A 23,654-nucleotide genomic window follows, 5' to 3' on the forward strand; every position below is an offset into this window, starting at 1 on the left:
AGTTCCGTGCGCGCGTTCATGGTGCCGTGTGTGCCAGTGAACGCAGTGGTGTGTGAGAGAGAGAGAGAAGGGGAGAGAGGGAGAGAGAGAGAGATTGATTGAGAAGGGGAGAGAGGGAGAGAAACGTCAACATGAGCAAGTTTGGTTCTTTGGCGAAGCGCATTAAGTCGGCGCGTACCGGCGTGGCGCTCGGTGAGCAGGTGTGCATGGTGGAGTGCGCGCCCCCGTGTCCGTGCGGCTCGTCTCCGCCGTGCGTGTGTCCGTCCTCAGGAGGCGCAGGCGGAGCGGAGGAGCTGAAGGTTGGTGGCTTTAATGAGCATAACAAATCAACAGGCTCATGAGTGCAGCCAGTCCGTTATCCTCGAATTATTATGAGGCTTCATCTCAGCTGATTAATGTTTTTACCATTAAAGTTTAATGATATCAGGTTATTTTTACTTTAAATATATTACAATAAAATATGCTCATGAATTCATGTCCAAAATAGACTTATAGTTTTATTTTATACAGTTGTAGACAGTATGAGCTTTTTCTTGAGTGAGAAGTGAAGAAGCAAAAACAGTATAATATAAACTAATATAATATAATATAATATAAACTAATATAAACTAATATAATATAATATAATATAATGCAATGTAATGTAATATAATATAATGTGAAAATATATTATGGAAACTGGAACGTATATAAAAAAGTACAAATAAAATACAGTACTGTATTAATCATTTTTGTAGACTTCATGGACTAAGAAATGTCACTGGTTTAAAAACCACCATTGCTTTTCCCCTACAGGCATTTACAGGTGAAGAGTTGTAAATAAGGTGCCATGCTTAAAATCATTGTACAAATCATTGTAAAAAAAAAAAAAAGGTGCCATGCTTGAACCTGCTTAGATTTCCAAATAAAGAAAGAGTGAAAACTAATTAAAAATCTGTGTAATACGATAGCACGTCTCTATAAGTCTAGGATACAAGTTCTCTATAAGCTCCCTGCTGTATAATCTGCTCTTTGGTGTACTTTGTGGTGGGGGGACTTCAGTCTTATACACTCAGTTATGTGTGTGTGATTATTCGGCAGTGTGATTTCCATTCAGCCCACAGAGTTCACTTAGTTCAGTTAATAGGGTTCACTGGTCTCCCAACATGCAGGTTTTAACTCTAGAATCACATCCATAATGAGGATTTCTGGGTTTTAAAAATTGATTTTAATCACGGCTTCTTGTCTTTAGGAAAATGGAGGTCCGTGTGAGACAGGAGTGTCCAACAATCGTGGCTTTGATAATCTTGCCTATATGGCAGGAAGCCTCAGTGAACTTCGACCACATGCTGGCCAGATTTCTTACCTAACCCTATCTCTAACTAGCGGCCCTTCCTGTTCAGATAACGCTCACACCCTCCAGACGCGTCTCTCTGCACTCAGCGGTGTAGCCGATGTGTTTATTTCCCAGTCTGGAGGCAGAGTGTGGGTAGGCTACTATCAATCTGCAGTCACGGCTAAAGAGATCGTACAGGACATTCAGGGGATAGGATACCGAGTGAGAGACATGACAAATACTCCTCCATCTGGAGAATCAGCTCAGGAAGAAAGCTTGGTAAGATTCAGAGTGGATGGAATGACCTGCCACTCATGTGTTCGCTCCATCAAGGACCGGATTGGAGCACTGCAAGGGGTTATGGGTTTAAACATATCTTTAAGTGACAAGGAAGCCTTTATATGGTATAACCCCAAACTAGTGGAGCCAGAACTCCTCAGGGAAAACATACAAGGCATGGGCTTTGATGCTTGCCTCAATCAGACAGACCCAAGCCATGTCAAGGTGGCACAATCCGAATGGGTTGAGGAGAGCTTTGGTGTGGAAGGAATGCATTGTCGGTCGTGTGTCAAAAATATAACAGAGAGCTTATCTGGAATGCTGGGTGTCCAGGGTGTGTTGGTGTCATTGGAAAACAGAAGTGTGCATTTGAAATACGATCCATCTCTGGTTACCCTGGTTACAATCAAAGCAGTAATAGAGAAACTACCAAATGGCAAATACAGAGTAACTCCAGATTTCCAGGAACAGATTGGAAGAACTAATGGATTTTTGCAGATATCTGGAATTCATCCCTCGGACAGTGCTTCACTCGAGAAAGTGATGATTATAATCAAAGGCATGACATGTAATTCTTGTGTGCTGTCCATAGAGGAAATAATGTCCAAGAGAACTGGTGTGCATGCTATCACAGTGTATCTGAACAAGCAGAAGGGAATAATTACGTTTGACCCCAGAGTGACTCGTCCTGAGGAACTCAGGGAGGCAATCGAGGACATGGGATTTGAGGCATCCATTGAACTAGGTACAGTAATACCTGTAAATAATAATAAATAATAAATAATTAAACAATCAATTCATTCATTTATTCATTCATTCAGCTTCAGTAACTAGATTGTGATTCTGACAGGATCGTCAAATGTACACAGTCTGCTAGTTATTTGGCTAGCTAAACTGACTAATGCTAACTTGACTAACATGACCTAAACTTAAAAATAAAATTTTCATACGATGCTAATCCTTCTCACTGCTTACTCTAGACTCTTAGCTAATGCTAAGCAGCTCAACAATTGGGATTTTAGGAGATATTTTACAAATGTACATATTCTGCACTGTTAAAACTAGCCAACAAGATGACATTTAATTCTGTCATATAGCTAACCAGCTAGTTAACATGAGCTAACAGTGTTTCTGACAGGATCTTTTTGTTATATTTAAAAATATAGTATAACTGCTAAAATGGTCACTGTTAAAGCTATACAGCTAGCTGACACAATCTAACGTGACAGCTAAAATGTACAAGAACCAACCCGAAATTTATTTCATATTTTTAAAAAGGCAATTTTTCATAGTTAAAGTGAACTAAATCTAGCCAAATTATAAGAATGCAGTTTTAGTAATTTTCACAAGCCTCACTGCTAGCCAGCTAATTAGGATAAGCTAATGAATATCTGACAGGATTTTTAAAGTTATGTTCACGATTGTTATTCGTTTTCTCCTCTAATCACTTCATTACACCTGCCTTGACTTTTAATGTGATTGATTTCCCCTGTGGAGCTGTGTGAAAAGTCAAGGCAACATAAAGAAGTCAAAGCAAATATTTCCCATAGGCAATCTCAGTAAATGTTGGAAGTCCATGGCCAGGCACTTTAACCTCTCAGATAATCTTTCCTGATTTCTCTCTAGCTGTAATACAGGATAAACGATCAGGATCTTGAGCCCTTTCTCTGTTAGCCATCAGAAAATGTGAATTAAAGAATAACAAAAAACCTTTCAGTAGGTGAACTTGAATGACTCCAGAACCAGACATAGCAATCTTTAAATGGTATGCAGTTGCCAGGATTGAGAATGAACAGCTAAGCGGATTACTGAGGGCTTATTTTACTTTTTTTTTCACTCTCCCTCCATTTAATTCATGCTTTCGTTTTTCCAGCCACTAGAATCGTTACTTAGCATGAATGACTGTAGCACTTTAGTTTAGAGATATAGAAATTACTTTCTTCACAGTTTAACATGCAGAATTTGTTCTTATTAAGTTCTAGCTCTGACGTTTGCAGTATGTTATTAGTTACACGAGTATATTGGTATTAACTTTAAGAGAATAAGGGAGGCTGGTATGGCTCTAATGTAACTGGTAACAAAAACTAACATGTTTCTGGAAAGATGTTCCACAAGATTTTGGAGTGTGCATGTGTGGACATTTGTGCTCATTCATCCACAAAAGTGACAACTCTGCTTTGGTAGGAAAAATATAGACTAACTCACCCCAGTAAACTGACAGTGTAGTGCATATACCAAAAGTGGATGCGGTAGTAACTATAGACTTTCACTATATGGACAAGATTTGTGGACACCTGACTCGGATTCGATCCCATTTCACATTTCACAAATCCCATTTCACATTTAGTCCGAATTTGCTGTCATAATAACTTCCACTCTTCTAGGAAGAGGTTTCACTATATTTTTTAAGTGTGCTTGTAAAAATTTCTGCTCATTTAAACACAAGAACATTAGTAATGTCAGGTACTGATTCAGGAGAGGTAAGGGGTCCTGGGGTGCAGTCAGATTTTCAAGCCATCCCAAAGGTGTTCAATAGGGTTGAGTTCAAAGTTCTGTAGCAGGCCACTTAAGATATTCTCCTCTAAACCATGTAGACCATATTTTTATAGAGCTAGCTTTGTGAACTTCGGCATTGTCATACTGGAGCAGATTTGGGTCTCCTAGTTTGAAAATGTAAGACTAAAGTCTTTGATGATGTCTTTGGACTGCAATTGATACAGTTTTACATTTGAGATTTTATCATATTTTATCATATATTTACATAACAGTTACACTCATATGTGAATTATTTATAATGGCACTATCAGGTGTCACCCAGGTTCCATTGTGGCTCTGGTTCCTCTCAAGATTTCTTCCCTGTTTTGTCTCAGGGAGTCTACAACTCACTGTTCACGTTTTCATCTCTCCATCTAAGATTCTGCTGGTAATGACGTCCTACACAATAGACAGGAATCCCAAAAAAGCACACCCTCATACCTCAAGAATGAGACTCAACCAAGAATTACACCTCAGACCTCTAAATCCTCAGTCAATCCATCGCGAATTGAAGATCCTGAAATGGCGAAAACACAGAAATGCTTTGTTCGGGTCACAGGGATGACCTGCACTTCCTGTGTGGCCAACATCGAGAGAAAGCTGCACAAGCATGCAGGTGTGCTGATGTATTATTATAATGATTTATTATGTACATATTATGGTAAATGCGGTGTTTATAATGGGTGAATTTTTTTGGTGTGTTTGATGTTTCTTTAAAAAGATATGTTTATGTGTATAGGTATTAAGTCTGTCCTCGTAGCCTTGATGGCAGGTAAAGCTGAAATTAGGTATGACCCAGACTACGTGGATTCAGCACAGATAGTTAAACTCATCGCTGGACTGGGATTTGGAGCGTCTCTAATGGACGACGGTGCAGTCAGCAGCGGCCTTCTGGACCTTTCTGTAAGCTTTTTGCTCTTATGTTATTATGTGTTATTATGCGTTATTATGGGAATTGTGCACCGAAAAAAATGATACTGAACTGAAAGTTTTATATTCAAACTTTTGTATTTTAAAATGAATTCAGTATTTGAGAAAAATATTAAATACACTAAAGAGTTTAAAAAGATTAATTTGGATAAAATATTGCTTATTTGACTGGAGCAAGCTCAGAAAAAAAAAGTCATTATAACATTTGTAAACAACAACAACAACAACAACAACTTGATTTTTTTTTTCAACTTGAAATTTTGACCAGATATTACTTTATTATTAATATTACTTTAGATATTATTTTAAAGGAAACTACTGAATGCCCATGACAATTTGCTCCAAAGGTTTATATTTGATTAAATAATTAACAAGAATTATTCACAATTGAGCTTGAAGTGCTATGAGTCATATAGTAATAGGTTCCATCTGAACATAGTGAACTGTATGTAATAGAAAGGACAATAAGTGACATTTACTTCTTTTGTATAATTCTTGACAGGATATTTAAATCATATTGACAAATGTTAATGTAATAATAACACTTCTGATGGTATCCAGCAAACAAACATGATAAAGCTTAATCATTTCTGACAAGGCAAGTCATATGTGAACTAACCTGGCAGGATTTTTAGATTATAATTACAATTATATGCAATTCCAGAGCTAGACAGCTAATTAACATAAGGTAACAGTGTTTCTGACAGAATTTTTCTGGTTAAATTGAAAAAAATATACCCTGCAAAAATATACAGAGTTAAAGCTATACAGCTATCTGACATCATTAAATGTGACATTTGAAACTGAATTTTTTTTTTTTGCAATCTTACAATGAATTTCTGACAAGATTTTTGAAGTTATGTTCAGTAAGAAAATCTCAATTCAATCTAAAGCTAAAGATATTTTAGACAATATTTAGAATTTTGCTAGAACCTCGTTTTTATTTTTCTGTCCAGTCAATTTGTACACAGTAATTTGTATTGAATAGCTCAAACATCATTGTTTGAGGTATTTGTTAAAGTGTGCTGTTTTAACTGTTTATAAAAGTATATTTAAGCACAAAATAAAGAATTTAAACTCATTCAAATGAGATTTCAGATTTCTAGAAAAAAATTTCATTGTTACAACAATGAGATTCTTTTAATGACGCATCTGCTGTACAGAATGTGACAAATATTTGTTCACTCAGACCATATGGGGACAGGGGTGGGAGCACACATACAGCTGGACAGGGAAAATTACATTTTATGATCTTTTTAGAGTTCACCTTTTTAGAGTTCACCTCAGTAATTTAAGTTTTATAAAGCTTATTATTGCTGATGTGCTCAACATGTTCCTTATACTCACCCGTACTCACCGTTTCCCCAGGTAACTGGCATGACATGTGCTTCCTGTGTCCATACCATCGAAACCAAACTGCAAAGTACAAATGGCATTCTGGAGGCCACTGTTGCCTTGGCAACCAACAAGGCTCACATTAAGTTTGATCCCGAAGTGGTCGGGGCGCGCGACATCATCCAAGTTATCGAGGTAAACAGTTCTCGACATACTTTTGTACAAATTGAATCTCGCCAGAAATGTTTATCCAAGAATGAGATTTTTTTTTTAAGTGCGTGATTTAATAAACGATCTTGATTGCTTTTGTATTTTCTGGCCTCTGCTTTTATGCTGCACTTGCAATTACTGCCCTGATGAAAAATTGTGAAAAAGTACTGATTCAAGAGCTGCTTGAGTGTCTTTTTTTCGTTGTTGTTGTTGTACGTGTGAATGGTCTGGTGATGGGGTTTAGGGTTGTGGGTTGAAACCAGGGTGAGCATTTGTATTATGCGGAAAATGAATAATTTAAATGAAGCTCATGTTGTTTAGACTTGTACATGTTTATGTATTATTATTATTGATTTGTATTTAAGAAGTGTTATATGATTGATTTAAACATAGAAATAAGCGCTTGCACAAAGCAGGTTGCTTTACAAAAAGCACATATTTGTATGTATTGCATTGATTGTAATCACTGTTGTACATTGCCATCATACACTATTGGGTTTAAGTATTGGGACAAATGATTTTGTCAGCCAAACATGTTTATTTTTCTCAAACTGTTACCGCAAAGTTGGAGACACACAATTGTTAAGGATGTCAGATAGATTCTTGTGTGAAAGAAGCGCATATTGCTGTTAAAGTCAAGTATCCCAATTCTTCTATTTATCCAAATTCTTCTATTTATTCAAATCTATCCATCCATCCATCCATCCATCCATCCATCCATCCATATTTATTTATTTATTTTTTTATTTATTTATTTATTTATTTATTTATTTATTTATTTAATCCAGAGGTGCATTGATAAATGACTAACTTTCCACCAGACTGTTATCTCATAGGCTTTCTAAAAAATATGTATACTGAAGCTATTGTATTAAACCACATACTGTATCAGATTTTCAAATGTCCCTTTGTTCCTTCTGTGGTTTAGGGTCTTGGGTTTGACGTGTCATTGATAAGGAATGATGCTTTAAGAAAAAATGATGGCTTGGATCACCAGAAGGAGATACGACTGCAAGTATCTGTTTTGCATTTATATCTCGTTTAAAATGCACTCATATTTAAAAAAGAATTCTGTATTATTCATATTCTGTTTCACTGGCATTTATCTATAGTAAACATTGGCTAAAATAGATCTCCTGTACATAAGAGGCAATTGTGAAAGCTGTATAGCGCGTTTAAATCTGAATATCACTCGTGTAGTTGGCGTCAGTCTTTCCTGTTCAATCTGCTGTTCGGGATTCCTGTCATGGGCCTGATGATTTACATGATGGTGATGGACAAGCAGCATGAAGAACATGGAGGAGCCATGGCAGACATGCAGAACGTGCTGCCCGGACTCTCGCTTCTTAACCTCATCTTTTTCTTGCTCTGTACCCCGGTCCAGGTGACATGACTTCACTTATCTTCTCCATAGAAACAGCACACACACGCTTCAGCTAAAAACATTCAGAGTACTTCCTTGAGAACTAACAATAGGATTAGAGAATCAATTTGAGAAGTAATTTGTGATCAAACTCAATTTGTGATCAAAAATAATAATAGTTTTCTGATTAATATCTTTTTAGATAGAAAGACAAGAAAAAGTCACAAATACTATATATGGACAAAAGTATTGGGACAACTGACATTTCCAGCTATTGTTACCACAAAGTTAGAGGCACACATAAGTACAGGACGCCTTTGGATGCAGCAGCATGACATTTTCTTTTCACTTGAATTAGGAGACCTTAAAGCCTGTTTCAGCATGACAATGCCCCCGTGCACAAAGCTAGCTTCATGAAGATATGGTTTGCATGGTTTGGAGTGAATGGTCTTAAACCTGCTCTGCTCTGACCTCAAACCTATCTAACCCTTTTGAGATGAACTGAAACGCTGACTGAACCTAAACCTCCTCATCTCACCTTTATCAATACCTGACTCTACTAACACTCTTGTGGCTGAATAAATCTTCAACAAGCACACTCCAAAATCTAATGGAACATCTTCCTAGAAGAGTGTAAGTTATTATAAGAGAATGAGATTTAAATGTGGAATGGGATTCCCAAAAAAATTACATACCAATCTTATGGTCAGATGTCCACAAACTTTTGTCTGCTTAGTTTATTTCTGAATACACATATGCCATTTTTTTTAAATAAACCCCCCCCCCCCATCTTCACAATGCACTTTTTCTACTTTGTTCCTCCTGCTAATCAGGTTTGAGAAATCAACAGATTTTCTGTATTGCAGATTTTGACGCAGATCTGTAATTGTGAACACACAATTTAGTGCATATTTTGCAAGAACATATGGATTATGATAACTCTCCTCTGTCTGTCTTACTGTCTTTACATCCACCATGGTCAGATCTTCGGTGGCCGATACTTCTATATCCAAGCCTATCGTTCTCTAAGACACGGCGTAGCCAACATGGATGTGCTGATCGTTCTGGCCACCACTATTGCGTACGTTTACTCCTGCGTGGTGCTGGTGGTAGCCATGAGCGAGGAGGCTAAGCAAAGTCCGGTCACTTTTTTCGACACACCTCCCATGCTGTTTGTTTTCATTGCCCTTGGACGCTGGCTGGAGCACATTGCCAAGGTAAAAGAAAATGTAATAGATTACTGAAAGCCCTGTTACTCGTATGCGTTTGAGCAATAAATATGACAATATATAAATTGCATTTCTGTAAAAATTTGCTAAACGGGGAAAAATGTTCAGAATTAAAACTAGTGTTAACAATAAAGAAGGTCTTTTTAAGGAGTAAATCTGGTTTGAGTGTTTCTAGACCTCAGACCTCAGACCTCAGCGACTTATTTAACATCACAATGCCAAGGTCTGACACACAGGATGTTCCAGCTGTTTCATTCAATGTTGCCAGGTCCTCGATTTGAATGCAAACTTTGGCTACAGTTGAATGGCTGATGTTGATATTACATATAATAGGTTGGAAGACAGTGATGGACAGTAATGAAGTAAATACAATTGTCTTTAAGTAGCTTTTTTGCATATCTGTACTTTTCTGAAGTATTTCTATTTGGGACTTAAACTTCACTACATTTCACAGTTAAATATCTTACTTTTTACTCAACTACATTTTGGAAAATTTGTTGTTCATAATGAGGATAAAAACACAACTGGACAAACACGCAGCGAGTCACCAATCAGGGTCGGGCGCACGCTCCGTTTTAAAGTTGTTTTGATTTGGCGCTTGGTGTATCTACTGATCACCAACATACAGTTCAGCATCAGTTCAACATCAAGCAGAACATTTAGAGAGGAATAAATGATAAAGAAACTCCAGACTCAAACTCGACACAACACGTGACCTTGTTTGCGTTTTTTTTAAGAAGTTAAAAAGAAGGTTTTGGGCTCATGATAATTGTATTAGATATCAATCAGTGTTTGAGTCATTAATATCTTTCTATTAATAAATTGGTGTGTTAAAAGTAACAAAGACTAAACTGAGTTGATTTAGCAAAGATTCATGTGATAAAAATGATAATAGGAACATCATAGCCGTAATAAATCATAGTATTTTGGATATTTAAGTACATTTGCTTTTACATTTTTACTCAATTGAAAGTTTAAACGAAGCACTTTTACTGAAGTCGTATTTTACAGAGTGGATCTCTACTTTAACATCTTACATGGTTTGTGTTCTTCGTCCACCACTGTTGGAAGTTATGCAATTTTAAGACGTTAATTCTCATTAATTCTCCTCGGTGTGTGTGAAGCTTCCGCCTGTGAGAAATCACACATATCAGAATGAGGGCCCAAATATAAACTTGTGATTACTGAGATACTAAACAGTATCATTTGTAAACAGCATCATTTCCACACTGACAAACCCTGCACTAAGATCTGTCCGGTTTTTCTCCAGTATGTAGAACCACTGGCATCTTAGTTTGTATGTAAATGTAATATTGTGGACTGTTGCCACCCTCTTTATTTATTTATTTAATTGTGTGATTATTGTTGGTTTGTTTGTTTTTGCTTGGTCAATTTTTTGTTTTTTATGGACCATGTGTGTCCTTAAATAAAATCAATTATTATTATTAAACTGATGCTAATAATCTGTACAACTGAGCAGAAAAAAGGTACTTTATTAATGATATAATAGTAATAAAATAACAATAATAATAATAATAATAATAATAACCCAAATTAATATAATTATGAAGGGTAAATATAATTGGATGGTATGTATGTATCTTTATGTTGCTTTGTGAGTCTGCTGATCAAAAGCACTATACAAAATGATTATTATTATATATTTTTTAAATGTACCATATAAAAAGGATTTCTTTTTGTACTCTTTCCATAAATAACGGCTGTTAGTTGATATCAAATGATGCATTTCTGTGGGTTGCAGCTCCAAACTGTTTTTCTGTTTGGTGCGTATCTGAGGTTTAAATCATCCCGTCTTATCTCTTTCCTCGTCATGCTACTCGCTAGATTCCTTCACGTGGTCCAAAAACAACGCTGTCGTAAAAATCTAATCGTATCTCCGATTTTTTCCAAACAAATCCAGTTCCTTGACTCTTGGTTTAGCTTTCTCGGGTTAATCAGTAACAAAAGGCCCTGTGTATGTTTTAGTGATAAAAAGCTCAGATTGCTATTGTTTATTATGTAAGTGACTTTGGTGTTGCTGCTCTGGAGAAAAGCGATGTGAATTAAAAGTTGTAATATTGAATTTTAATTTAGATTTTGTCTCTGTAGAGTAAGACGTCAAAGGCTCTGGCCAAACTCATGTCTCTGCAGGCCACAGATGCGACTATAGTGACACTGGGACATGACAGTGCAATCATCAGGTATTTATATGAAAACACGTCATTGATACATTGTGGAACATGAAGTGGCGCAGTTACAATTAGGCAATGTGACTAATATGAAACACTTGGATCAAAAGTATTGGGACACCTGACTTTTCCAGACATATAGGAGCAGAAGATCTCTTGCTATAGAACTCTCACTTCAACCCTATTGAGCACATTTTTGGGTGAATTGGTATGCTGACTGCACCTCCACACCTCACCTACGTACATCAGTACCTGACTTTACATATGCCTTTGTGGTTAAATGAGTGCAAATCTCCACATGTACACTCCAAAATCTAGTGGAACATCTAAAAAAAAAATTCTGGAGATTATTATACAAGCGAATAGGGACTAACTAAGGAATGGGAAGTTTAAAAAGGACATAGCAATCTGATGGTCAAGTGTCCACATACTTTCGTTCCAATAATTTATTTATTGTCTGAGCACTTAATTGGGATCCAATGGAGGTCTCTGGGACCTCTGATTTTTAGAGAAAGAAACAGAAAAACTATTTTTTATCAGAAATAAAAAGAATATTGATTCAAAATATAGAAAACCTTGTAAAAATCTTTAAACATGAGCACACAAGTGGCTCAGCAAGGTGCTGATGTTTCTGTTTCCCCTGCAGGGAGAAGCAGATCTCAGTGGAGCTGGTGCAGAGAGGAGATGTGGTTAAAGTGGCACCTGGTGGGAAGTTTCCTGTCGATGGGAAAGTGATCGAGGGAAACTCCATGGCTGATGAGTCTCTGATCACAGGTACACATGAGCTTCACTTCTGTTCATCAAACTTGCCACACTGCCGGCACCCGGTACTGATTTCAGAGGGTTTAAATAGAATTATGCTTTCAAGTGAATCCATTTAAGTGACCAAACAATTATTTGTAAATTTTTGTATCATATTATTATTAATTATTATGTTTTATTATGTACTCATAAAAAGAAATAAATGGCCAAAAACCAGGCTCTGATTTTATTACTTATTTAATATTAAACACATACCTTCAATAACATTTCTAATTATTTTCACTATCAGATGTTAAATATTATAATTCTATTATAATCACACTACATATTAATATTAATGCTTTATTTATTTAACATCTTAGCATGCTAACTACATGTTGGCTAGCTGGCAGCACCTATTCGCTAGCCAATAAATAACTGCTAACCCTAACCCTAACCCTAACCCTCACTATCCAACTAGCAATCTAATCTTCATTCACTGCTAAAAGAGCTATTTAATCTGTACTTGCTGCCAAACTATATATCTAATCTATACTCACTATCCAACACACAATCTGATCTTTACTTACTATCCAACTATATGTCTAGTCTATACACACTGCCCAACTTGCTATCTAATCTATACTTACTATAAAAGTAGATATCTAATCTATACTTACTATCCAACTAGCAATCTAATCTAAACATACTGCCCAACTACATATTACATCTATACTTACTATCCAACTAGATATCTAATCTATTCTCCCCATCCAAACATCTATCCAATCTTTACTCATCCAACAAGCAATCTAATCTATACTTACAGTACCGCCCAATTTGCAATCTAATCTATACAACCATCTCTACATCTACTCTATCCAGCTCGCTATGTGATGTACAGCTATCTCACGATGGTGAGCTGAAGCAATTTATATCTAATAGTTTTGTGAATACAATATTTTATTTAGCTAATCATAAATTAAAGTTGAAGTTAGAATTAGCAAACGAATATCACCTGCTTGTTAACACACAATTACATTATGATATAAATGAATTTATAAAATAATTCTTAGGTATAAATCCTCATCATCACCCTTCCTGTTTTACTTTGTTTAAACTGTGAACCAAATGTCCACTCTGAGGCTCGGTGTGTGGGTGCCAGCCAGGTGTCAGTTAGTGACCCAATTATCCCAAAGTGTGTTCCTTTGTGGCATTGTGTTACATCAGGAGAGCCCATGCCAGTCAGGAAGAAACCTGGCAGCTGTGTGATTGCTGGTTCGATTAATGCTCATGGAGCGCTGCTGGTCGAGGCCACACATGTAGGAGCAGATACAACACTCAGCCAGATCGTCCGTTTGGTGGAGGAGGCACAGACGTCCAAGGTAACCCACACAATGTCTACACACACACACACACACACACACACACACACACACACACACACACACACACACACACACACACACACACACACACACACGTACGTACGTACAAAACCCATGACTAGATTTCAGCGGACAACTCCTGAATTATTGAAAATGATTGTACGAGATAAACACACAGTGGCCCTCATTCATCAACAATAACACACACACACACACACACACACACACACACACACACACACACACACACACACACACACACACACACACACACACGTACGTACGTACAAAACCCATGACTAGATTTCAGCGGACAACTCCTGAATTATTGAAAATGATTGTACGAGATAAACATTACACACAGTGGCCCTCATTCATCAACAATAAACACACACACACACACACACACACACACACACACACACACACACACACTTTTTAATTGCCCAAAAGTTAATTTGTTTACGATTATGAATTGTGTTTCTCAGGCACCGATCCAGCAATTTGCAGACAAGCTGAGCGGATACTTCGTCCCTTTTATCGTGTTCGTCTCCGTGGCAACGCTGGCAGCATGGCTTATTATTGGAACTTTCGATTTTGACATCGTGGCAAAGTATTTTCCTGTGAGTAATGACAGCAATTTAACAATGTTCAGTCCTTGATTGCTTTACGTATTTTCATGCTGCAGTTGTCCTGTTGATAAGCTCATCTATCATCTCACTTGTCTCTGTGGGTCCAAATCTCGCTTACAGTATCTAACACTAGTGTCTTCTGTGTAGGACTACGATAAGGATATTTCCCGGGTCGACGTGGTGGTCCGCTTTGCCTTTCAGGCGTCCATCACTGTTTTATCTATTGCTTGCCCCTGCTCTCTGGGTCTTGCGACCCCTACGGCGGTGATGGTGGGCACAGGGGTCGGGGCGCAGAACGGCATTCTTATCAAAGGTGGAGAGCCGCTGGAAATGGCCCACAAGGCACGGATTTTCTTTTTAATCCCTAAACATTGCTGTAAAAATGTTAACAAATATATTGGTCCAGGTATTTTTTAGTTTTAGATGTTAAACATAATTTAGCACCATAATAATAAGGTACACTATACTGAAAAATCTTGTGGACACCTGACCAAGCAATTGCTTCTCTTCAAACATCTTAGTCCACATTTAGCTCCACTCTTCTGGGAAGATGTTCCACTAGATTGTGTAAAGACTTATGTGAGCCTTATTATTATGAGCCTTATAGACTTATTCAGCCTTAAGGGTGTTAGTAAAGTCAGGAACTGATGTAGGTGAGATCAGGAGGCCTGGGGTGCAGTCAACGTGGAAAATCCGTCCCAAACAGGTTTAGTAGGATTGAGTTCAGAGCTCGATAGCAGGAGATCTTTCACTCCAACTCATTTTAAACATATATAGATGGAGCTGAATTTACGGGGGCATTGTGATGCTGGGACAGGTCATCTTATACAATTGTGTGCTTCCAAAATTGTGGTGACAGTTTGGAGAAGAACCAGATTTAATTGGAAAAGTCGGGTTTCATCAACCATCAAACTTATACTTATGCTTTGCCTTCTCTAGATCAGAGCGGTGATGTTCGACAAAACAGGCACCATCACAAACGGGGTCCCCCGAGTCACTCGTGTGCTGGTTCTGTGGGATCGAGCCCGCCTGCCTCTCCGGAAAGTTCTAGCCATAGTGGGCACTGCGGAGGCCAGCAGCGAACACCCACTGGGCATGGCAGTCACTAAACACTGCAAAGAGGCATGCACACACACACACACACACACACACACACACACACACACACACACACACACACACACACACACACAGACAGACACACACACACATATATTCACTGTAGGCAGTAGTGGACATTTATGAAGTAAATGTAATTCGTTACTGTAGTTAAGGAGCTTTTTTTTTAGTATCTGTACTTTACTTTAACTTCATAGAAATCTTGTGCTTCAAAACATCTACTGTGTGTGTGTGTTTGTTTGTCTGTGTGTGTGCTTGTTTGTATATGTGTGTGTATGTGCATGTGTGTGTTACTGCAGGAGCTTAGCACGGAGACCCTGGGCTTTTGCCATGACTTCCAGGCTGTACCGGGGTGTGGGATCAGCTGTAGAGTTTCCAATATCGAGGACCTCCTGCAGATTAGTGCGGAGACAGACGGCACACAAACACAGACACACACACAGACACACAAGCCAACCTGTCTCACCCTCCAGGGAGCCACCATGGATGAGAGTAGCTTAGTTACAGATGGAGATGTGGGTTTAGGTTAGTGCCATGTGTTCATACTGCCCTCTAGTGTGTGATCTGTTACAGAGACTCTGTGATTATGTAATTGTTTTGTGTGTGTGTGTGTGTGTGTGTGTGTGTGTGTGTGTGTGTGTGTGTGTGTGTGTGTGTGTGTGTGTGTGTGTGTAGGCTCTCCCTCATATTCTGTCCTGATCGGGAACAGGCAGTGGATGCAGAGGAATGGATTACATGTCACACCTGACGTGGATGAAGCCATGAGCAGCCATGAGACAAAAGGACAAACAGCTATTTTAGTGGCTATAGATGGTACGGTCCAAACTCTAAGAGACAATATACAATATAATACAGTAATTAATAAAGATAAACACTACAATTTGGTCTGGGTAGCTTTTAAAATATTGGCACAGTTCGAGAACAGTGCAAACGATGGTGAAATAATTTCTTTTACTCAAACAAACAATTTAAAAAAAAGATACAGATTAGACTTATAGTTTGTTATGTGAGATTGTCAATAAAAGTAATGACACCTCTGAAGAATAAATTACATAAATTATAATTTATGCCAACAAATATTGATGTAAAATTTGCAAGAAATCCAATGTGTGGTTTAAAATTGAGAAATGCCCCACAACAACTGAGATAAAAATTATAAATGGTGCCAATAATTTTGGACTGGACTGAACTGTACTGATGCCTACTCAAGTGCATTATGCACGAAATCTGATCTGTGATTACTGATAGTTGTGAGTGTATTAGGTGTACATTGCTTTCTGTATCAACTGAAAGACCTGCCTGTGTGTGTGTGTGTGTGTGTGTGTGTGTGTGTGTGTCAGGTGTGCTGTGCTCTATGTTAGCAATAGCAGACACGGTGAAAGAGGAGTCGGCTCTGGCTGTACACACTCTGGGCCGGATGGGGATTGACGTTCTGATGATCACAGGAGACAACCGTCGCACCGCTAAAGCCATCGCCACACAGGTGCCAGTCACGTTCCCACTCACACACACACACACACACACACACACACACACACACACACACACACACACACACACACACACATTTGATGTGTCATGCAGAAGTGTTATTTTAATGTGTTTGAGTTTTCACTTGTGCAGAGTTCATTCAAAGATTAGAGCTATTTTCATCAGTCTTCGTGGGCATGAATGAATTTATAATACAAATGTGTGTGTGTGTGTGTGTGTGTGTGTGTGTGTGTGTGTGTGTGTGTGTGTGTGTGTGTGTGTGTGTGTGTGTGCGCACATTTCCCCTCTCACACAGGTTGGCATCAAAAAAGTGTTTGCGGAGGTCTTGCCCTCTCACAAGGTGGCTAAAGTGCAGGAGTTACAGGAAAAGGGGCTGAAGGTGGCCATGGTGGGTGACGGAGTGAATGACTCGCCCGCTCTCGCTCGTGCTGATCTGGGCATAGCCATCGGCACGGGCACCGATGTGGCCATCGAGGCAGCGGACATCGTCCTCATCCGGGTTGGTCTGAGTAAATATATAACGCTTTAGATTGTGCTTCAGTTGATGCTGTCTACTGCTGTATAATGAATACATATCCAGTGTCAGGATGAGGATGGGCTCCATTCTGAGTCTGGTTCCTCTCCAGGTTTCTTCTTGGTCTTAGAGAGTTTTTCCTTTCCACCTGAGCTCAGTAGCGATAAACTTATTGGGACAAATGAATTACATTAAAATTTACTTTTATAATCTTATAATATGTTATTTCTCTAAAGCTGCTTTGGGAAAATGTCCACTGATAGAAGAACCTTTAATTGAAGTTCTGCTCTTCTGAACTTCTTCACTAGGCATATGCTTTTTTCATTTGAATTTTTTTTCATTTTGTCAGAATGATCTTCTGGACGTGGTGGCCAGCATCGAGCTGTCCAAAAAGACAGTGCGCAGAATCCGTATCAACTTTCTGTTTGCTCTCGTTTATAACCTGCTCGGGATACCGATCGCTGCAGGTGAGGAGCACATGCGTTTTTCTGTGAATGGTGACCATCAGGAATTGAACGTTTCCCTCAGGTTAAAATCTTTAACTTTTTTTAAAGAGTATGTTTAGTTACTAAAAAAACACATCGGCTGATGGCCTGTAAAGACACACTTTATTAGGAATGTGCGTCTCCATTACTGAGGTTGATGTGAGTCGCATCTCGAGGCATAGCCCACAATACGATACGCTGAAGATACATATGAAGCAGCTGCCGATGCGATGCGATACGATTCCCCCCGTTACGATGCGGTGCGATTCGATTTCGATTCCGTTCTACACAATACGATTTAATGCAATACGATGCAAATGAAAAAATACGATGCTCTGCAATTCAACATGGTACTGATAGTTCACTTTTATTTCTTTGGTTCAGACAGACAGCAAATCATCAATTTACTCAAGTGACTTCTTAAGTGCCACAAACAGGCGTTTAAAGTGCAAGAAAAAGATTCAAATACAACCAGACGTTCATTTCCTGTGCAGTCTACAGAAAGTTACAGCTCTACCTCTGCCATGTTAATCTGTATTCTACGTGACTCTCAGGACACGCCTCGGTCTCCATAGCTTTGTGATACATTATATGGACGTAGCAGCAGCGTTGCTGAGAGAACGCGCTCGAGAAACAGTTTAGTGAAGAGAAATTGATCTACATAGCAAATATTGGTAACAAATTATTGACCACTTTCTAAATAATGAAAGTGTAGCGTATCTACTATTAATTATATTACCAAAGCAAAAATGTTCAAAATGATGCATCATGATACAAAAGATTGATGCATCACATCATTTTCGATGCACCGATGCGAATCAGTGAATATTACCATCCCTAATATATACTGCTGTGCTATAGAACATATGTGTGTGTTCAGGTGTGTTTATGCCCGTGGGATTGGTGCTCCAGCCATGGATGGGTTCAGCTGCCATGGCTGCCTCCTCTGTCTCCGTCCTGCTCTCCTCTTTACTGCTGCGATGGTGAGAAGCAACTGCTTTAATGATTCATGTAATGACTCTTTCAGCCGTGACCTTCAGGCTAATTCACACCAAAAGTAATTTAGTCGTTCCGATATCAAGCTTCATGTTTCATTTCTATATTATGCACACTTTAGGGATTGGCATTTAATATTTTATAATAGAGAATAGAAGAGAGACTTGCGTTGAATGTGGGACATACACTTGGTGTGAATTTTATGATTATGTAAATAACCTCTTTTTTTATTCCAGCTCATCGTTTGATATGTACAGAATGTCCTAAGAGGCCATGCATTATAATAGTTTTAACTTTCTTGTTTTCACGACTTAATTTTTTTTTGTGACATAACAAACATTGATCCTCGTGATCAGTATTTAATTTTTCGGTGTATTTGACAAATGGTAACATTTATGATGCTGCAAGGATGCTGCCTCCAGAACACGCTTTTATGCCGAATACACAGAAAAACGTAGTCCTGATCACGAGACAATAACTCGTTATGTCATGATCACGAGAAAACTAGAAAAAAAAGAAATATTACAATGCATAGCCTCTTGGGACCTGTGCGAATTTTTTATTTTCCATCTCTTTGTCATTCTAAATATGGTTTCTCTGCTTCCTTTTAGCTATAAGAAGACATCGGTGGATCAGTACGAATCGAGAGCTCATGGGCGCATGTGCAGTCTGAGGTCGTCTCAGGTCAGCACTCACGTGGGGTTGGAAAAGAGGCGATGCAGCCCTCGGACCCTTCGCCGCAGTCGCTCCAGACTCAGCCAGGTTTCTCGATCTCCATCTCAAACCTTCAGAGCCGAACGAGTGCATGCCGAGCTGGACCGCCACCATCTGCTCGAGAATGACCATTATGGCCCTGAATTTATTGTGTAGGAAAGCCGTGGAGTTTACAGACTGTCCTTACAGGTTCACAAAACAGATCTCGGATGAGTGCATCATTACATTTTTATCACAGGGTTCAAAATATATGCATCATAGAAAGATTGTGTTTGAACCCCATCAGTCTGGTCGTCCTGCTGGCGGGAAAAGGCCTCTGTTTTTTAAAGAGCATCACTGATTTCACTATAAGAATCTACAAATGTGAAAATAACCAGCAGGCTACAATTTGTCAATGGTTTGCTCTTTGTTTCATCGTAAATATGTACAAATTTAATACAATGTACAGTACATAATATTACAGATGGGCATGTATTAAACTGGCTACAGAACTGGTTATGGTTACTGTACCACATGACTCCATACTATACTTTAATGAACTATACTATGAAACACTATTTCAGTTTTATCTACTACACTGCTATACAGTATAATATAGCAGATATATTTTTTATAGTATACTATACCATATTGCTCTACCATACTAGACTATATTTTAATATGTTAAAACTTTCCAATAATTTGAACAAATATTAAATTATTTAATTCATTATACTGCTGTACTGTAGCTAAATAATACCCATTACATCTACTATAAAACAATCTTTATGTTATTTACTCTTGGGCTTTCCTATTGCTTCTGGGTATTATAATAAACTAAGTTTTTGGAGATTTAAAATATAAGAAAATAGTCTCTGTCTTTTTATTACTGTAGTATTTGTATTGATTATATTCCATTATAATGTCCTTATCCATAATAATTTTTTTTGTCTTATATATTTATTAATATATTTATCTTTTTGTCCATATAACAGCTTTGTAGAATTATAAAACAAAATGAAGTGCACTCCAATGTAAGACTTCACTCCTGTAATGTCTGTTGTGAATTTGGGGTTGAAATTTTTCGATCCCCATCGACGTTTTTTTTTTTTTTGGTGAAAGGTCAGCGTTCTCCGATTTTCACCAAAAGAGAGGGAGGTCAAGATTTTCACAGCATTACAGTTATTTTAAATGCGATCATGCTCCTCTGAGGTCTCAACATTTTTAGCAATATATTACAATGAAGTAAATATATATATATATATATATATATACTATACTACAGAGGTGGGAAGTAACGGAGTACAAATACTTCGTTACTGTACTTAAGTAGATTTTTTTGGTATCAGTATTTTACTCCACTATTTATTTTTTCAGACTTTTTACTTTTACTCATTAAATTTTTACACAAATATCTGTACTTTTTACTTCTTAAATTTTCAAAACCTACTCGTTACTTCAGTTTTAATCCATTGATTTGGTGAAATATTTTTTTTTATTTTCACTGCGCGCCGATTTACAGGAAGGAGAAGTTTTGACCCTCTACCATCATGATCTATGAGAACACAGTGGTCTCTTAACTATAGAAAAACCAAGAGTCCAATAAGCAAAGCCTTGTTTGTCACCCCTCTGGTAGTGTAGTGGTTAGTAATGCAGCCTCTGCTATCTGACTCACCCGGTTCAATTCCTACCCCTCAGCTTTCCTTTAAAAAGTTGAATTATTGTTTATAAAAGAACCAAAAAAGGTCCTAAAAATCAGGTTCTTGCAGGAGATCCTGTGGCTCAATTGGAAGAGCTTTGCCTCTGGGTTGAGAGGTTGCTGGTTCAAACCCCGGCCAGGGCTCAAAGTTAAGAGTGTGGAAGCTTCCGGTGACCATAGTGAGGAAGGTATTAGAAATGGCTGCATGGAAGGTCGGATGTGGACGGTTTCGGAGGGCGTATCCTGAACCGGGGGGGCAATATTCAGGCATCTGCCCCCCTGGCATCTGAGAAGCTGAAAACAGGGGGTTATGAAGAAAAAACGTCCAAAAAAAGTATGAACTTAGGCTGCGGGCAAAAAAAAATTTATTTAATAACCTTTTTCTCCTCCCCCTAAATGCAAAACTACAACCCTCAATTTAATTATTATATATATATATTATTTTTTTATTTATTTAATTTATTTTTTTCCTGAGGCTGTAACCCAGCAGGTCTTCACAGCCTTTGTTCACAGTCACCCACTCCATCACTCACCACACACTAATTTCCACACAACTTACCCAGTGTAGGGACAAGCCAGATTTGAACCAGCAACCTCTGAGCTCAGAGGCAAGGCTTTTACCACAAAGCCATCAAGTCCCACAACTCACCTTCTTTTTTTGGGGGGTTTATCCTTCGTTTCATGATTCAAAGCAAGCAATTCAGAACAAGAAATAACACAGAAAGCAGGATTCGAACCCTGAACCCCACCAACAGCAAAACACCAGTCTTAACCCACTGAACCATCAGAAAGGACAGGCTGTGTGCAGGTCTATCTTTTCTTTCAAACCATCAACACAAGAATATAATGCTTAAGACAGACTTAGGAAGCAAACCCATATCGTGACTAGCAGGGACAATGCAGGATTCAAACCCTGATTTACGCTATTAGTACCAGCATTAACCCACTGAACCATCAAGCTGGGAAGCTTGTTTAGAGCAGATCTATCTTTCTTTTTAACCCATCAAAACAAGAATATGAAGATGTAGGAATCAGGAATTTAACCTACCTCATGACTAGCAGACAGAAAGCCAGGTTTGAACCCTGACCACCAACATTAGCAAAGTACCAGCCTTAACCTACTAAACCATCAGGAAAAAACAGGATGGGAAGCTTGATTAGAGCAGGTCTATCTTTCTTTTCAAACCATCAACACAAGAATTTAACGCTAAAGAAAGATGTAGGAAGCGAATACAGATGTAAGTAGCACAAGTTGAACCCACATTGTAAGTAGCAGGAAAATAGCAGGATTCGAACCCTGATCCTACCACCAGTGAGACACCAACCTTAACCCATTGAACCATCGGTGAAGAGAGGCTCGGAAGCTTGTTTAGAGCAGGTCTATCTTTCCTTTCAACCCATTAAAAACTAAAATATATCACTAAAGGAAAATGTGGGAAGTGAATCCTGATCGTGACTGGCAGGCAGAAAGCAGGATTTGAACCCTGAACCCCACCAAAAGCACAACACCTGATTTAACCCACTGGACCATCAGAGAAGACAGGACAGGAAGGTTGTTTAAAGCAGGTCTATCTACCTTTAAACCATCAACACAAGAATATAAAGCTAAAGAAAGATTTAGGAAGCAGGAACATAAGCAACTAGCAGGATTCAAACCCTGATCCTTACCATCAGCCTTAATCCGATGAACCATGGAAGAGATCAGACTGGGATGCATGTTTAGATGAGGCACAAGCCTTAAACCACTGAGCGACCACTGCTGAACAGCATGTGTGCTTTTTGGAGGGTTCATACTTTGTTTCATGCCAGCGCAGGACCGGCTTTGAAACCTTATCACCAGCAAGGACTATATTAAGGACCATGTTCAGGCACAAGCCTTAACCCACTGAGCTACTACAGAAGTGCTTTTTTTTTTTTGTTTGTTTTTTTTCGGTAGGATTATCTTTTATTAAAGACCAGGAAATTAAGAAATTAATCCAACACAGAAAGGACAGAATTGAAATGTTTTCAGAGTGGACAAGGTCCAGAAGTTTTATTTACCAACACAGCAACCACCAGCTCGACCAGGAATCAAACTCTCAAACTCATCCTCGTGGGGACCCTGACATTAACCCACTAGGCTATCACATCCATCCATCCATCTATCCATCTATCCATCTATCCATCCATCTATCTATCTATCTATCTATCTATCTATCTATCTATCTATCTATCTATCTATCTATCTATCTATCTATCTATCTATCTATCTATCTATCTAATATGATGTGAGGTCCAGTTAACAGCTAAAACAGGTAGAAGTAATAACTACTTTTTACTTAAGTACATGTCTGAGCCAAAACTTCTTTACTTTCACTTGAGTAAAAAAGAATAATCAGTACTTTAACTTTTACCCGAGTATTTTAAAACATGAGGATCTGTACTTCTACTTAAGTAAAGGATGTGTGTACTTTTGCCACCTCTGCTATACTATACAGGTTTTATGCGCTTAGTATACGTTAAGGAGGTTCA

At 38.3% G+C, this 23,654-nt stretch overlaps 1 protein-coding gene across 1 annotated transcript; it reads left to right on the plus strand.

Moving 5' to 3' along the window:
• Positions 1 to 20,313, plus strand: atp7b (ATPase copper transporting beta). Its single transcript, XM_083560803.1, has 21 exons — positions 1 to 299; positions 1,232 to 2,339; positions 4,509 to 4,745; positions 4,869 to 5,032; positions 6,428 to 6,589; positions 7,533 to 7,615; positions 7,805 to 7,988; positions 8,951 to 9,184; positions 11,306 to 11,397; positions 12,032 to 12,159; positions 13,357 to 13,511; positions 14,003 to 14,137; positions 14,294 to 14,488; positions 15,086 to 15,268; positions 15,565 to 15,790; positions 15,941 to 16,078; positions 16,606 to 16,748; positions 17,052 to 17,255; positions 17,620 to 17,737; positions 18,636 to 18,738; positions 19,363 to 20,313. Exons 1-21 carry the CDS (start codon positions 132 to 134, stop codon positions 19,619 to 19,621), a joined length of 4,419 nt encoding a protein of 1,472 aa, XP_083416929.1. The 5' UTR covers positions 1 to 131; the 3' UTR covers positions 19,622 to 20,313.
• Positions 20,314 to 23,654: the final 3,341 nt, after the last annotated feature.

Source organism: Silurus aristotelis (genome assembly GCF_946808225.1).
Source record: "Silurus aristotelis genome assembly, chromosome: 2".
Lineage (NCBI taxonomy): Eukaryota > Metazoa > Chordata > Actinopteri > Siluriformes > Siluridae > Silurus > Silurus aristotelis.